This window comes from Perna viridis, chromosome 12 (genome assembly GCF_037379345.1).
Source record: "Perna viridis isolate PV_CMFRI_1.1 ecotype Kerala chromosome 12, ASM3737934v1, whole genome shotgun sequence".
NCBI lineage: Eukaryota > Metazoa > Mollusca > Bivalvia > Mytilida > Mytilidae > Perna > Perna viridis.
The window spans coordinates 15,341,605-15,358,397 of NC_142456.1; the positions used below are offsets into that span (position 1 = coordinate 15,341,605).

The window sequence follows — 16,793 nt, forward strand, 5'->3', positions numbered from 1 at the left end:
TCTCTGCCCATTCAAGGGGAAGGACCAATACTACTAGCCCTGTCTGTCTGCCTTTGGTTTAAAGAAAACCTCAATGAAAGCCTATTGAAAGATCTCTTATGTCTCTGCTTATTCAAGGGAGAGAACCATACTATGAGCCCTGTCTGTCTGTCTGTCAGTAAGGTCAGTATTTGGGTTAAGGAAATTCTCAAGGGAAGACTATTTAGATATTTGTTGTGTCTCTGCTCATTTTCCAAAAATACTACCAGATTCATAAAGGAATCAACGTGTAAGTGTCGTTCGAGAAGACTTTAGAAATTATTTTGATATATATGTATAAAGTTAAAGCATATTGTTTATTTTCAGGAATCTGGAAGAGATAAAAAGGATGAAATACAAGAGGAAATGCTTAGAATACAGGTAAAAAAATGATGTTATAAAGAGGATTTATCACATATTAGAGCCTGTAGAAGTTATGACAGCTAGGTATTTGTCCTGTAAATCTCTTGTCACCTTTCCTATTTGCTTAATTGATTGTATAAAACCATAGATGTTATATGAATGTGAAAGCAATGTCTTGATAGGAATAAATTAAAGTTTAAGAAACTCTCATTCATCTTTCATTGAAAAACCAGTTTTAAAACATAGGGTCATGTAGCACTTAATTTGATTCCATTCAGTATCTTATTTATATTGAATGTAAAAATGTAACTCCCTCCTCTGTTTAAAGTGTTGTTAAAAAAGTTCTGAAGTGGAAACACAAACTGTTATACCTGTCTATTTAAGTGCAAAAGTGAAATAATTTTAAATTGGAAAAAATAGTGTTAACCTCATGGATACTGCATGTCTTCTCTGTGTGACAAATTTTTATCTTCAAAAAATAGTGGTGCACTGATCATTGGGAACATTGAGTTATCAGTCATTTAGGGGACTTTGATACGATGATTGATTTCATGATATCAAGATCAATTTGTTCATATCTTAAACATATGAAGATTTGTCTTGAGTTTTTTTTGAAGTCATATTTTCTCTTGTCTGACCAGACTATTTATCTTTTTGTTGGCAGTTAATTTGTTCTGTTTTAAATCGTAACATTGGACAATTCTATTTGTTGTCTGTTGGTCAGGAATGGACAGGCCTCAAGTCAACACCATGATTTATTTATGATGATTTTACATATTTACTTAAGATATGATAATATCCAAACTAGGTAATGGAAACATTCTGGCAATACAGTATTGAAGGGTCATCTTAATCAAACTCACACACACAGATCCTCAATCATAGGTCAATGTTTACACAATGATCATCGATCTGGAAATTTTGATCAATTCCCAACACTACAAAATGGGTGGTCCTTGTTATGTCATGCATATTTATTGTATTTGTATATTGTATTTAGCTTCCATAAAAATGTCATGATAAATTTTGCTTTCTTGCTGTTTTTTTACCAGAAGATGTACCTCTTAATGATTTTGATAAAAAAAGCCTTCCCTGTAATTTTTTTTTTTTTTTTATTTTCTCTAGGGAGATATAACAGAAAATCACTATTTCTTATTTCTGTAAATTAGAGAATACATTTGACCACTAAAGAGAGTTTTTTTTATTTGTTTGATAAAAGAACAAGAGTAATTTATCTTAGGATGTAGGTAAAGAGGTTGTACAAAAAAAAGGTAATTGTTTCTTTACTTCAGTAACTTACCAGGATTTCACATTATATTAATTAATGATATTCAAATTTTTTTTACAGCCAGATGTAAATAATTATAAGCACAAAATGACAGACCAATACTTTGATAACAAACATGGATTTTCTGAGCTGGTCATTATAATTAAATGCTAGTACCCATACATGTAGTTCTTCTAGGCCATGCAAATTAAACTTTACTAAATGTATGTAAAACTATCTGTGAAACAAAGGCTTTTATGAGTACCATTGATAGCAGATGCCGATATATTTTTCATCTGTTTTAGGGGACTTGAGAAATATACAGTTACTTTTACATGGCCTTACATAGAAAAAATAGAAGCATCTTCTGTTCTCCTCTCTCTCACATAAATCCTAACGTTTATTGTAAATGTGTTAATTTTTAGATCTTTCAGATGAATGTTTTTGCAGTTACTGTATCAATTTCCCAGGTTTCAAATAATAATTACTGATAGTGTTTCATAGTATGAAAATTTAATTAACACAAATTATTTTCTGTATTTATTTATTCATTTGTAATTAGTACAATACAAAAATGTTTGCTTTTACTATACCTGAAAAAAAATCAACTGATGACCTGGGTCCAGTTGTTCAAAACATGATTAGGCAACCTTGACGTTAAATTTGTCGTTAAATGTAATTTTTAAAATTTTTTAGCAAATACCTGGTATAGAATTGATTATATTGTTAAAAGATCTGGCAACTGTTTAACAAAACACTTGTAAGACTTACTTACATGTCAATCCTTAACAAACATATGGGACTTACTTGCACATGAGTCTTACATACTTTTTGTAAGCTTTGTGAAGTGGTGCACTGATCTACATGTACATAAGCATTCTTATCATTTAAACTTTGAAATTATGTATGTATGTTTGTACATGTGCATGTATGTAGAAGGTATTTTCACTTTTAGAAAGTATTTATTTTTCGCCTGAATATAGCTGAAATATTGCTGCTCGGGCATTAAACCCCAACAAACAAACAAACAATCTTTTATCATGTTTATATGTATCTCAAGAATACAATTGTGTATTGGTCATAGAGTAGATCCCAGCATTGACAGAAGCAATTTTCATCAATCTGTTCACCAAAAGTTTATTTCCAATTTTCTCAATATAGACCATTGTATGATAGCTGATTTTTAGGTCGTCTGTTAGATGTTTTGTTTAAAAAATTAGATATCAACTTTAATTATTGGAGAGAATGGAAAACTAATTTGTGAGATTTATGCCTTTACCAGTTGATCCTTAAAAATAAAACTCAAATTGACTTAATTAAAACATTTTACTGCTTAAGGAGGTAGACCTAGGGTAAGGGACACAACTCTTACAAATCATTGGAACGTTTGTATTCAGCATTTTACTTCAATCTCGTGTAAGTATGGTCCTTGGACTGATTTTATTCTATTTCAAATGAATGTTTGATAGGTGTTGGGTGATGTTGAATATGACAAACATATCACTGATTTCAAGAGTTATGTCCCTTACCCATGGTGTACCTCCTTAACATGAGATTGCATTTAGTAAAATAAGTTTTCTTATTTTGAAATAGAAGCTGAAGTATTTCAATTTTTTATGCACATCTCGCACACTCAAATACCAACAATACACAAATATAGACATATTACAGGATCTTAGATCTAATTATAATACTTGTACATGTACATCCTTAAGCCATTACTTTCTTGTCACTTGTATCTTGTCTCACCATCAGCTGCTCTTTTTCACTTGTATTCATGTTTATTATGATTTTTGTTATGTTTGTCCTTTGTCCCTATTTGGAAATGAAGTATTTTTAATTTGTTAATGTTTGGAGATTTTGAAAGTTTTAATTTACATGAAAATAAAGAATGATTATATGGTTTGAAATTATTTAAAGTCAAACTTTTTTTCTTTTAAAGTAACTTTAAAAAAAAAGGGATACACTTTTCAATGCACTCTTGACACACACACTTTTAGTATACAATATACACAAACAGAAAAAAAGGAATAATAGTGGATGTTTTCAAAATGTAAAGTCAAATTCACCCAGTTTTATTTTCTTTGTGGGGGGGGGAGGGGCAAAAAAATGTATGTTCATAGAATATTTAGTGCATTACTTGCAGGAGATTAGGACATTTCGTGTTGAGAATGTGTTTAATGAAATGCATTGCTTCATTACTACAGGTATTAAATTTAAAATAAAATAGTCTATCAACAATGGGAAGATATCTCAAATTAGTATAAAATTCTTAATAGCTACTGAAGTTCAGATATTGTCATGCAAAAATATACAACAAGTTGGATTACCGGTAATCGATCACAAAACTATTTAACTTCTACAATTAATTCTTTGCATAGATGACGTACCAGAAACAGATTGATAAACTGGAAGCTGAAAACAAAGACCTAAGAAAGCAGCTACTGCTGAAAGAAGTCAAGAATGGCAAAAAACCACGGTGGAAGGTATAGATATAGGGTTTTCCCTTAAATGCTTTCTGGAATACATTTCTCTTTAAGCAATGTGAGAGGTTAAATATGCACACCAGGGTGGTGTTACAGTTGCTATCTGAGATTTTCCACCATATTACATTTTCCAAATTTTCTACAAGTTTCATTTAGGAAACTGATTCTCCTTCTGACAAGATTTTTAAAACTTATTTAATTTCTCTACACTCTATGGTAAAAATCAGATTTGAACATGCTCAATTAGGCTTGCATGTTGAAAAGTTGTACATTTTGCCATTACGGATTGAGAAGTAATTTAAACCACTTCTTCCTGAAGGAGAAAAAAAATGAAAACCAATAAGAACTGACATGTTAACGGTGTGTTTTTATCAGCTTTGTTTGATTTATCCAGTGTTACTCTTTACAATATTTTATTGCCCAAATTCAATTGTATCATCTTTGTTGATGGAATAAATTTTGTATGTAATGGATATAGGGAACGGAAGCCTTTTTTGCACTATTAGTTTTTGTTATAACTAGGTTTAAAATACATTTACCAGTGAAGGTATATATGAAAGGTATTAAAAAGTGTCATATTTAGACAGGTTTTCCTTTTTATGGTTCTCTTTAAACAGGTTTCATTGTTATGCAGTAATTGCTTGCAAAATCACAAATTATTTGAGAAATATTCAGTCAATTTAGACAGTATTTTTTTTTGGTTAGTATCGAAAACTTTAAGACAACTTTAATGTTTTGGATGCCAGGTACATGTAGCTTAGGAGATATGATTGTGTGATTGATTGCCAATGAGACAGTCATACACCAAAAGTCAAGCAACCAACAATTAAACTTCTACATGTCTCTTTAGATACTATCTAGAATTTTAGAATGATTAAAATGAATTTTAAATATTGACAACAAAATTTTATTTTTCTTCTATTATATTAGATATTTATGAATATTTGTACATTTTACGTATTATCTACTCTTTCATGTAATAGCTGATTCCTATAAATAGCTATGAATCAAACAGTTTTAAGAAATGTATATTTTTTTTACAGAGGTCATTAATTGACATGTACTCAGATGTTCTGGATGAACTTTCAGGTTATGACTCAAGTTATAATACACAGGATAATCTACCTCGGGTAAGTTATTATGAAACCAGGGATGTAGCACCTTGGTACAGGAGTTACTGCTGGAGCAGTACCAATAAAACAGGGTATTTTACTCTTTAACTAATTAAAACAAGTTCAAGCATTTGTGTTCGTTAACACTGCCATACCAGTCGTGATATGGATGCTACGTCACTGGAGGCTGATGTAATCTGTAAGAAAACAAAGTCACAAGCCTTAAAACTCTGGTAAAAAATTATGGCATACCATGGTTAATGACCTTTGACCTTGAACTTTGACCTCAAGATCAAATTAATGATTTTGCAATACAAATTCATGTCTGGGCTAGATCAAGTTAAATTTTCTGTATAATTTTTATCCTCCAAAATTTTCATAATTCACTTTAAATATTAGGCTATGGTGGGGGCCTTAGAGATGGATTCCATCTCAATGTTATCTAGTTGTGGACATGGCCTATGTAAATAGCTTGAATAGGTGTTTCATCCACTGATGAAACGCATGTAAAGTCCCATTATTCAATGAGGTTAGTGTATTTTAATGATACGCACAGTAAATCTTATTGTATGGTACAGTCCCTGCACTGATCCGCGCAACTATTTGACGGATTGATGACTGCTGACTGATTGATCGACGATGGATTGATAACTGATGACTGGTGACAGGTCTGACCGCAGTTTTGTTATGTAAAATGACAGATGATTGGTTCATGTAAATTTAAGAATTTCCACTGAAATGAATCCAATATACTACAATATTGAGTTTACCCTAATTTTAATATGTCAAATCAATATATTGTTTTTTGTTATGAATAAAACAAATGTAAAATAAAAGTAATTAATTGATGTTTAAATCTTTTTCATTATGTAAATATGTATAAAATTGACAAACAAAACAACAGAATCCATAAAATATATTGACCGCTCTGTGATCATGTGATGCTATCACCGATTTAATGGATTGGTTTGACGGATCAATGACTGATCAGAAACCGATCGATGGCCGATGAAAATTTTAGTTGCACGGATCGATTCAGGTACTGTAATAATAAAACACTCCATGATGTTTTTTTTTATTTAAAACATGAGATAACTGTTTATAAGCTGTATGAATTAGGACATTTAAGGAATGACTGTTCTGTTTTTTTCGGTCTATTAGGAAGTAACCTCAGTCACGTGGTGCACAGTAAATAACCTGTATAGCAGGTTATTTTGAAGTGTGCACCATGGGCATTGAGGTTATTTCAAATATACCAAAAAAATATAACAGTCATTCCTTATAATTTAATTTTAGTACCAAAATTAAAGGAGTAAATCAGCAAAAAACATTGATGACATCACAGTCACATAAAAAAAATTTGGTCTATGAGGTGATGGACAAATTAAAAAAATTTTTTTTTTACCCAATCAGAAAGTGTGTTACATCTGAAATTAAATTATGGTTTTCTGTTTTCAGGTAGTAGTTGTTGGTGATCAGAGTTCTGGTAAAACTAGTACATTAGAGATGATTGCTGGGGCTAGGATATTCCCAAGGTTTGATCACAAGTCTTAGCATTCAAATAACCAAGTATATTATCACAAAGCATTTGGTTTCTTTTAAGAAACTTGAAACTGGTACCATGAAACTGGATCTTAACAAATTCTTGAAAAAAATAATTTGTTTGTCTGTTGGTCACATTTTTCTCAGCTTCCATAAAGCAGAAAGGAGGTCAAATTAAGAATCGAAACCAGGCTAATTCTAATAATAGAAAAATGAAAACGAGATGAAAAGAGATAATACTGTTAATACAAACAAAATACTAATAAAATGTAATACTCCCTTCATCAAGGGTAAATAGCACTGATCAAGAGGAAAACATTGCCAACCCAGTCTAAAGAAAATCAAAATTTTACAAATTTCAAAACAGTTCACAGTACTATCCATAGCAACCCAAGTGGAGTACTGCTTTTTATTCACTTGTACCACACTCAAGTTTCAATAATAATATTAACATACCTCCACTATTGAGTGTGTTTCATTCACCATGTTTGTGTGTCTGTCCGTCTGTCTGGATTTTGCATCAATTATGTTGACTCCTAACTGATGGATTAATTTAAATTTGGTATGTGGCTTTTCATAGATGGGGCATATATTGTAAGTGAATTTGGTTTTTAGCCAATATCAACTTCCTGTCAAGTAGATTATACCTAGCACAACAACTCTTGCAACTTATGTTTGAATCATATCTTTTAGGTACATTCTCACTTCTATTTTAGGGGTTCTGGTAAAATGATGACTAAAGCTCCAGTTAAAGTGACCCTCAGTGAAGGACCCTATCATGTGGCTACATTTAAGGATAGCAGTAGAGAGTTTGATCTGACTAAAAGCACTGATGTAAGCGAAAAATTGCTACTAAAGGATGGCTTTCCTGTCTGTTTTTTCTCTCAATGAATAGAATCAGTCAAGGCTTTTATTGTATTTTAAAGAAAGGTGTAAATTGATTTTAATGGAAGGTCAAAGTTCATTTTAATGAAAGGTGACAGTTTATGTAAATGGAAGGTGAAGGCATACTGTATGAGAAAATTAGTCTTATTTTTCATCTTGATACTTTCTCAACCAAACTATGGAAGATAGTACAAAGCATTGTGATATTTGTTGAAGATTTGGAATTATTAGATTATCATTGATAAGTGTAGCTTTAAAGTTGCATCAATAAAGCCACTCAAGAGGTAGTCAGAGGGAAAATAAAAATGCCCATGTGTCACTCATCCAGAGCAACAAAGATGTTTTTTAGCTAAAGTAAGATACATGTTTATTTTCTGTAGCTGTCAGATTTGCGCCGAGAAATAGAAATGAGAATGGAGGCCAGTGTCAAGGAGGAAGAACAGACTGTTAGTAATAAGGTAAGGGATGTTAGTTATATGGTCATGGCTGTAAGTAATAAGGTAAGAGATGTTAGCTATGTGGTAAGGGCTGTAAGTAATAAGGTAAGGAATGTTAGATATGTGGTAAGGGCTGTAAGTAAAGAGGTAAGTGCTGTTACTTTTGAGGTAAGGGCTTTAAGTAATGAGGTTTTAAAGTACTTACAATGAGAATTTTTTTTTGTGTTGCTATAAGCTAGACTTCATACATCTATAACAGTGGAGGGAATATTCTATTACAGGTTAGGTGTTGTGACATACTAAAAACTGAATATGATCTGGATTTTCTATAATTTCCTTTCTTTGTAGTGTATATCAATGAATGTGAAAGGCCCTGGAATAAAGAGAATGGTACTGGTTGATCTACCTGGAATTATCTCAGTAAGTACACAATGTTTTGTTTTAAGAGTTTTTGTTGATAGTGGAGCTCTTTAATCTTACTGGCTGGTTTCTTTTTTCAGTACAGGAGAGTGAGAATAGGAATTACTGCAAGAAACTGAGGCCTCATATGTCATTGTCAATGTAAATTTCAGCAACCTTATAGGTGAAATTATTATTGATCATCTTCAATATCTTCTTTCATAATATACTGGCTTGAGCTGCTACACTGTACAGAGAAAGCAGAAAAATCAATCTCTTGAAGATAATCAGTGACAGATTTGATTATTGAATCTTTATGTAAGAAATGAATTTTAAAAAAAACTTCCTCAAAGTAAACTAAAATGTCAAATAACGACACAAAGACATATTAATGACCCAATTGACTAATGGTAGGACCTTGAGGCTAATACATATAATTTTTTTGTTTAAACTTCTGATATTAACTGGTACACTTCATCATAGACATTCTGTAAATTTGGAATTATTGTGTACATTTAATTTTGAAATATCTGTATTTTTGGTGCTAAAGGCAGGTTATAGGTGATAGAAAACTCTCTAAAATAAAGCGATAAATATTTGTACATGTAGTTTTGAGTTTGAAATCTATGTTTCATTACTCATAAAATACAAACATTGCAGTAATTTTCACATCAAGGTAAAATGAAAGTCTTGATTAGTATTGCTAAAGGAAGACATTAGAAGTTTTATTGTTTGTTGACTGTCTCCTTGGCAATCATACCACATCTTCTAATTTTATATTAAAGACAAATCACACTAACCAGTTCTGACGTTAGGAATTCTGTGAAATTTTGATGGAATGGTCTCAAGTATAAAGACATTGAAATAAGCTTCTAAAAAATATAGGTCACCATGCTTTTAACAAAGATATAGCAGTTCAAATATTTGTAAGATCAGGATTTTTTGTCATTTTCCAAATTCAATTCAGACGTCTCTGATCTTGCCAATATTTTTACAAATGACACATGCCATACACCAGTAGATTGGAAATTGACTGTATTTCATTCATAAAACATTAAAAACAAAATACATTGAGTTTTATCCGCTTAAGAAGAATCTTTTATTGTTTCCCGCCAACAGAAAAACTAACTTTTGAACCATATTCACAGTAATCTGAAATACTTTTCACGTTAAGATTTTTTTCAAACTTGCGGTATGAAAACGTATCCATTAGCTGATGTTATAAACTCTTTAAAAAGTTGGGGTCACCGATCAAATAAGAAAGTTAATCACATTTGTGTACCATTTCTGCAGAATTTTGTTTGGTTATTGGACATTTCCTACTCCAAATGTTATGTTGGATGACGTTATGTCTTTAGAAGAAATAGAATATTAAATGGCAATGACTGTGATGAAATAAGTTGAAGACAAAAAGAATTATGACCGAAGAGGACAGAAAATTGGGCAAAAGGCGTTATATACATAAAATTATTCTGGTTGTGTGACCGTGTCTCTTTGCGTGAACATGTTATAATTTTATTCATATTTTAAGTTACGCGTACCACAATGTTTATTTATAATACATCAATAACGAAAGACTTATCGGGATCTAAAGTTCAACATTTACAAATGTATGTGGAGCGTTTCAACAGTTAGTAGTAATATTTTTACTAACCAATAGGAAGAAAATATCGCACAACAGCTGCCGGTGAAGTATTTTTACATGTAAAAGAGTGCACCTCCCATATTTACTTGTCCAAGTTTGTGTCTTCTTGTGGCGTACTTACTGTCAAATTTGAAATAAAAATTCAGGACTAAAATTTTCAAGAAATAAAAAGGCATGATCTATTATTGTCCTATTATTTTTCTTTTACATTAAAAAATATTTCGGCGCTCTATGCTGAAGAAAAAAGTTTTCAGAAAAAAAGGGCGACAGAAAATTTGATCCTGGAATCAAAGAAAATAAATTGGCAGGACATCCTTGTCGGTAAACATACATTCTGATTGTAAGGCTATATTATTTTTCCAGTGTTCCTACTCTGATACTGCATAGATTTTTTTGCAAATGGATGAAAATCAATCATGATTTCATACAAAAAAATATCCTCAAATTTCAAGGGAATAGCATTCGCGGGATCTGCCCATCTGAATCCGTGCCTGAATTATCTACTCTGCAGGAAACTTTTTCTACATTTTTACATCAGTATATGTACTAGCAAATTATGTTTTATTTGCAATAATACGGGACTATCTTAAATATTCCTCATTTAAACATCTTGTTGGGATTAGGAAAACTAGCTCACATTCTCCAAGAAAAGAACATTGTTTCATGTTTCCCATCCGATCCTCGCTAAAATGTTTGATAATCAAATTTGCATAACTCCCTCTAAAACTATCGGACAATGCTGATTATCATTTTTTTCAATGTCAAAGTATTAGTAACATTTGGTATTAGTTTCCTCGGAATCCGTTTTGAAATTGTAGTTGTGTGTTTGCGTAGAACAGATGGACATACAGACGGATGCCTGGCATTTACGAAAGATTTTCCAAAGCGGTCCTTGAATCTCGAAGTCATAGTGCTTCTACGGTCAAAGGGAGATAAATCGCGAATTTAGCGCAAAAAGCGACGTCACAAATTAACGTCGATATAATGGTTAGCGTCATACAATGGGTATAAACAATAGTGTGATTTGTCTTTAATAGCTCAAGCATTGATGATTTGTGTACAATCTGTATTTATTGTAGACTGAGACAACTGGCATGGCATCCAATACTAAAGAGTCCATAAAAGACATGGTAAATACTTACATGCAGAATCCTAATGCTATTATACTGTGTATACAAGGTGAGGACTAGTTAAATATACCATATATATTACTACTTAAAACTTTTTTTCTTTTTCACCTGGCCAGTGGTCATGTCTTACGGAAACAAATATTACTGGTACTTATTTCTTTACGAAACTTCCAGATGTTTGCTTTAGAAAATAAGACTTATGGACTCTGATGGATTGTAAGTATTTCACAGCCAATATTCAGCTGTTAAATGGCCCTCACAGTGAATACTGATATTGGTATTTAAATGCACTTGAAACAGTGGAACAATAACTACAATTACAAGTTGACATCATTCAGAGTGTACCTCAGAGGTGTTTATTTACATGGTTTGTCCGTTTTTTCTATGAAATTTGACTGTAAATTACACTCTACATATTGGGAATATCTCCATGGTTCTGATGTTAAAATTTCACAAAGTTCAGGATTTTATGGATCATTTCCATAGAATACTGTCAGAGTAATTCAGATTGTCATCAAGTGGTATAAACAGTTCTGGTACCTTAAGACAGACTAGTTATTTAGGTTGAGTTACTCTTTATTCAAATCTGAATTTTATGGTTTTGAATTCTTTCTTTACTGTATATTTCCAATTTTGCCAATTTCCTCATTATTTGTTGACCTCTTTTAGAATTTCAATTTCAATTGCTGCATCATATATGTAGTTTTTGGTGAAGGGTTTTGACTATTGGTACATATATTATCTTACTTATTCCAGATGGAAATTTAGATGCTGAGAGAAGTAATGTAACAGATATTGTAAGCCAAATGGATCCTGAAGGGAAAAGAACAATATTTGTATTGACCAAGGCAGACAAACTTGAAGATACTGTCAAAGATCCTGATAGGGTAAACTAATTTTCACCCATACTGTCAATGCAATGGGGATATTGTCAAACTTAATTTTCCTCTGAACTCTCCAAAGTTGAAGTAATTCAGGAATTTTAGAAAAAGTTGAAAATTTTGTGTTTAGGAAAATTTTGAATCCTTTTTCCAGGTCATTGAAACAAGGACATGGACTTTTATGATGATATGAATTCAAGGGTCAAAAATTTTCAAAACTATTAGATTAGATTACTATGTTCAATAATAAAAAAAAAAGTTATAATGACAGTTTGAATTTAGAATTGAATATCTGATAGATAAAAATAGACCATGACAGCAGGTATTCATGTTAATAAATTAAGAGCAAGTTTTTGTATGAAACAGGCAAAATGAGAAAAATCAGAAATTCATCAATCTGACAATGTTATTTCACTCAAGGATAATTTCTGTATTTGAAAAGACCTCTATCTGATATCTGCATCACTGGATTTGTTCAAAAGTTTTTTCAATAAAATGTTAGAAAAATTAGGTTTTTGACAGAGTTGACTGCCCTTGAAATGTCCCTTTTAAGCTCCTTTCAATAAAATTATAACTCAATTTACCATAATAATATAGAAAATCTTATATTTTTTCTTGATTCTAATTGTGCAAATAGACAAGATACACTTTCAAAACACTTAATGCATAATAATGATAGTTCTACATTTGACTTAAAAGAAGTCTTAAAACTCATAGTTTACGAATATTTACACTGTGAACTTGTATTTTTACCCCTGCTCAATGTTTTAATATCCCCAGTTCCTAGGGTATGTGTATCCAGTACACTATGTATATACTACATATATTTAATATGCCTACTTGTTTTTCAGATAAAATCAATTTTAGATGGCAGATTGTTTCCGATGAAAGCCTTGGCATACTTTGCTGTAGTTACTGGAAAAGGTATCTATTTTCTGTTAAACAGTATTAAACACTAAATAGTGTTTCAAGTCATGAAATGATATAGAGAGACAGAAAATACCAGGCGAGAAAAGAACAATGAGAAGTTGCCGATTAAGTGTCTATACTTGCCCAGACTTCTTCCTTTGGGTTCTTATATTGCCATAAATGATCAAACATTTGAAGTCAAGGGGATGAAGCAATTTATCTTTATTTTTTCTATACTTTAGTGACAAGTCAATCATTTCTTTTATACCCCTTACTGTTAATTTGGGCTGTATTTATGATTTAAATTATAATTTTCTGTTTGAATTATTAATCTATTCCAACTTTTTGTCTTCCATCATATTGATTTTAAATATTTTATCCTTTATTATTTTGATTCTACAGACAACAGCAGTGATGACAGTATAGAAGCCATTAAAGATTATGAACATGACTTTTTTCAGAGATCAACCTTAGTCAAGTAGGTAACTAAAATTTCTCTGCTAAGATTTTTAAACTTTAATTTTGCCTCAAAGAGCTTGTGTGTAGTTTTGATATGGTTTTTTGTTGCAACGTAAGTAGATACTAGATATTTTAATTTATATGCTGTAAGTATTGTTTCCAATGAATTTGTAGCTAAAACTTGAGCACCCTACTGAGGAAAAGTTGAAATTAGGTATTAAGCATATGTAGGTAATTTCATATTCTACCCCAATACCTTTTTACCCTTTTTATCTGTTCATTATGCTTTTATCATTTAACAGATTCTCTGCACTTATCACTTGATATTCAACACAAGATTTTTGTAGGTGGAATTGAATTTTGGGCTTTGGGAACAACAACTTCCTGCAAACAGGGTTTATATATTGACCATATATTGAGGGTGATTCGCAGGGGTGTAACTAATGGCCATTGGTCATATATTTTTCGCCTTTGTTCCAGAAAAGGTGTATTGAAGCCTACCACTACCAGTACACAGAACTTGAGTATGGCTGTATCAGAACTGTTCTGGAATATGGTGAAAGAATCTGTGGAACAACAAGCTGATGCTTTTAAAGGTACAGAAAAGCCTGTCTAAACTAATTTTTTTATAAATTGGTACCTGTCTAAACTGAACTTTGTATAGATATGAAACCTTTCTAAAACATACATTATATACACTGGAACCTGTCTTAAACAATGCCTGTATAAACTGAAAGATTTCTGAACTGAACCCTGTATAACACAAAACCTGTCTAAACTGAACCCTGTATAAAGTGTATAATCAAGTGGAAATATATTTATATATATATCAAGTGAAACCTTGAATAATTTGAAAACATGTCTTTAATAGTCACTGGTATAATATCATCTTGATGACCTTTTTCTTCTGTTCTAAAGAGGTCATATTTTGATAGTATAAAAGGATGAATCAATAAAGAAGATATTCCTTCTGTAATGAGTGGTTTAATTATTTCTCCACTCAAGATGATATTTTTAAAATTTTCAACATGTGAGTGTAGCGCTCATGTTTAAACCTTAATTTTACCATAGAGAGTGGTGAAATAATTGAAATCAAGAATAGGCTGAAGGAGGATCCATTTCTTCCATGAAATGGGTAGAAAACTTAGGAAATGTTTAAGGGTGGTAAACTTCACATTTGATGGTTAAAAAGTCAAATGCATTTTTAACCACTGGCTTAGAATGGGAGAAAAAGTTACAACCACTTCTTTGCAGGCCATCAATGCCTAATATATTAAGTAGCTGTCTTTGTAAGAATCATGCAAAATCTGAAAAATGTGATACACCTTAAAAAAGGCTATGTATTTTTATTTTTGTAATTAAGTTGTTTTTTGGGTCTATACTATGAAATGTGTAATTATTCATTCAAATCTGCCTGCTCTTAGGAGATAATCGACATTGAAAATACAGTAGATTTTTATTGTATTTGAGCACCATTTACAGAGTTATTTCCCTTAATTTTGAAATCTACAGAGCATTCTATATAATTTATATCTCCTAAGAGCATGGGTTATATGAAAAACCATATGTTTATTTCTGTTTACTATGACATTTCAAACAAAATATCAAAAATAAAAATATGTAGGTTTTTTACCCATGAATCACATTTTGCATGATCCTTAGCTGGAGTTCTACTTAACTTATTTTTCTACTATAATTTTCTAACATTTATTTCTTTTTCAGCCACAAGATTTAACTTAGAGACTGAATGGAAAAATACATTTCCAAGGCTGAGAGAACTGGATAGGGTAAGAGCAGGGATTGAAATAAGCACTCTACATAAAAGTAAAACAGAGGGTGCATGCTGGTCCAACTAGTTTTTCTTTTCTGTTCAGCATATCACAAAGTCAAGTTTACTGCACTCTTGGCCAGTTCAGTTTCAACAAAACTTGCATTCTTTACTTGTCACAATCCCTGCTAAGGAAGCTTGGGAGGTATATAGGTTTCACCCTGTCTGTCTGTCTGCCGGTCAGAACTATTTTCTAAGCAGCTTGTAACATTGTTATGAAACTCTATTGGATGTCATATAACCACATGGAGATGTGCATACTGTCTGGAATTTATGTTAGGACAAAAATTGTAGAAGTGATGTCTGATGGACTAAGGCTTTTTTTTTAATTTCTTTTTCTATCACTGGGATAAGTTTTGTATGAAGGACACTGACAGCAAGAACATAATGTGTCCCCAACTACATATTCCATTTCTGTTGCTATGTAAATTTTTGTGTCTAGAAGAAACATAAGCTAATCTTATTCCTCATTAGTTAAATCCAAGCCTGAGAGAAAGGAACATAGTATTTTATGTACATGTATGAAAGACATTAGGCAGTGAGAACATTGTATGTCCCCAACTACGTATATCATTTTTGCTTGAATTTTGGGTCTAGAAGAGAATATTAAAAAATCTATATTAATCCAAGTTGAAGAGAAATGGACAAGTTGTGCCATGTACATGTATGAAGGACTTAAGGCAACAAGATCATTTTATTGTCCAAACTATATCATTTTTACCATTGCAATGTATGTGACTCAAAGCGTCTAGAAAAGAAAATTAGTTGAATCTTAGCTTGTGAGTAAGGTGGTGTGATATATAGTCTCACTATTTGTATTTTGCTCTGATGTCTTTCCATATTTCCTCATACTTAGGTTGCTAAGAAGGCATTTTTTAATGGATGAAATCATGTCATTTCGAAACTTGATTAACATTGTGCATATGTGCAAAATCTTTGGACATGACAATACTGGAATACCAGAAAGACATCACAGGAAAAAAATATACATAAGAACTAAAAACAGAGCACACAAAAAAGAAAAAACAAATACATAAACCCTAACAAAATCTGGGAGTGAACTTTGGTGCAAAGATAAGAATTATTGTAATTGACAATACTGATTTTTCATAAATTAGCTGACTGTATCAAATATATCTTTCTTTTGTAGTCAAAGTTTGCTTTTTACAGAGTAGTTTACTTCACATTTTTTTACAGACTGAATTATTTGAGAAAGCCAAAGGAGAGATTCTTGATGAAATAATTAACCTGAGTGAAATTACTGCCGAGGAATGGTAAGTTAGCAAGTTAAAAGTTGCTCTGTGCATTAGGGCTCACCACACTTCAAAATGACAGGTACATGTTTAAGTGACTTCAAATAACTTTGCAGATGAATTATCTTACAGGTATTTTTTGTGACTTGCAGGGTTTGAAATTTTTGGATCTAGGATGT

At 31.5% G+C, this 16,793-nt stretch overlaps 1 protein-coding gene across 4 annotated transcripts in view; it reads left to right on the plus strand.

The window, feature by feature from the left end:
- LOC148601421 (dynamin-like GTPase OPA1, mitochondrial) overlaps positions 1-16,793 on the plus strand; it is a 45,673-nt gene that overhangs the window by 13,278 nt on the left and 15,602 nt on the right. For all 4 annotated transcript variants that reach the window (XM_088554363.1, XM_088554364.1, XM_088554365.1 and 1 more), the window contains 14 exons: positions 346-399; positions 4,030-4,134; positions 5,178-5,264; positions 6,705-6,781; positions 7,505-7,622; positions 8,054-8,131; positions 8,459-8,530; positions 11,234-11,333; positions 12,041-12,171; positions 13,017-13,089; positions 13,477-13,552; positions 14,014-14,129; positions 15,256-15,320; positions 16,559-16,635. In XM_088554363.1, the coding sequence (XP_088410489.1) occupies positions 346-399; positions 4,030-4,134; positions 5,178-5,264; positions 6,705-6,781; positions 7,505-7,622; positions 8,054-8,131; positions 8,459-8,530; positions 11,234-11,333; positions 12,041-12,171; positions 13,017-13,089; positions 13,477-13,552; positions 14,014-14,129; positions 15,256-15,320; positions 16,559-16,635 (1,229 nt within the window). The remainder of the gene's footprint in view (positions 1-345; positions 400-4,029; positions 4,135-5,177; positions 5,265-6,704; positions 6,782-7,504; positions 7,623-8,053; positions 8,132-8,458; positions 8,531-11,233; positions 11,334-12,040; positions 12,172-13,016; positions 13,090-13,476; positions 13,553-14,013; positions 14,130-15,255; positions 15,321-16,558; positions 16,636-16,793) is intronic.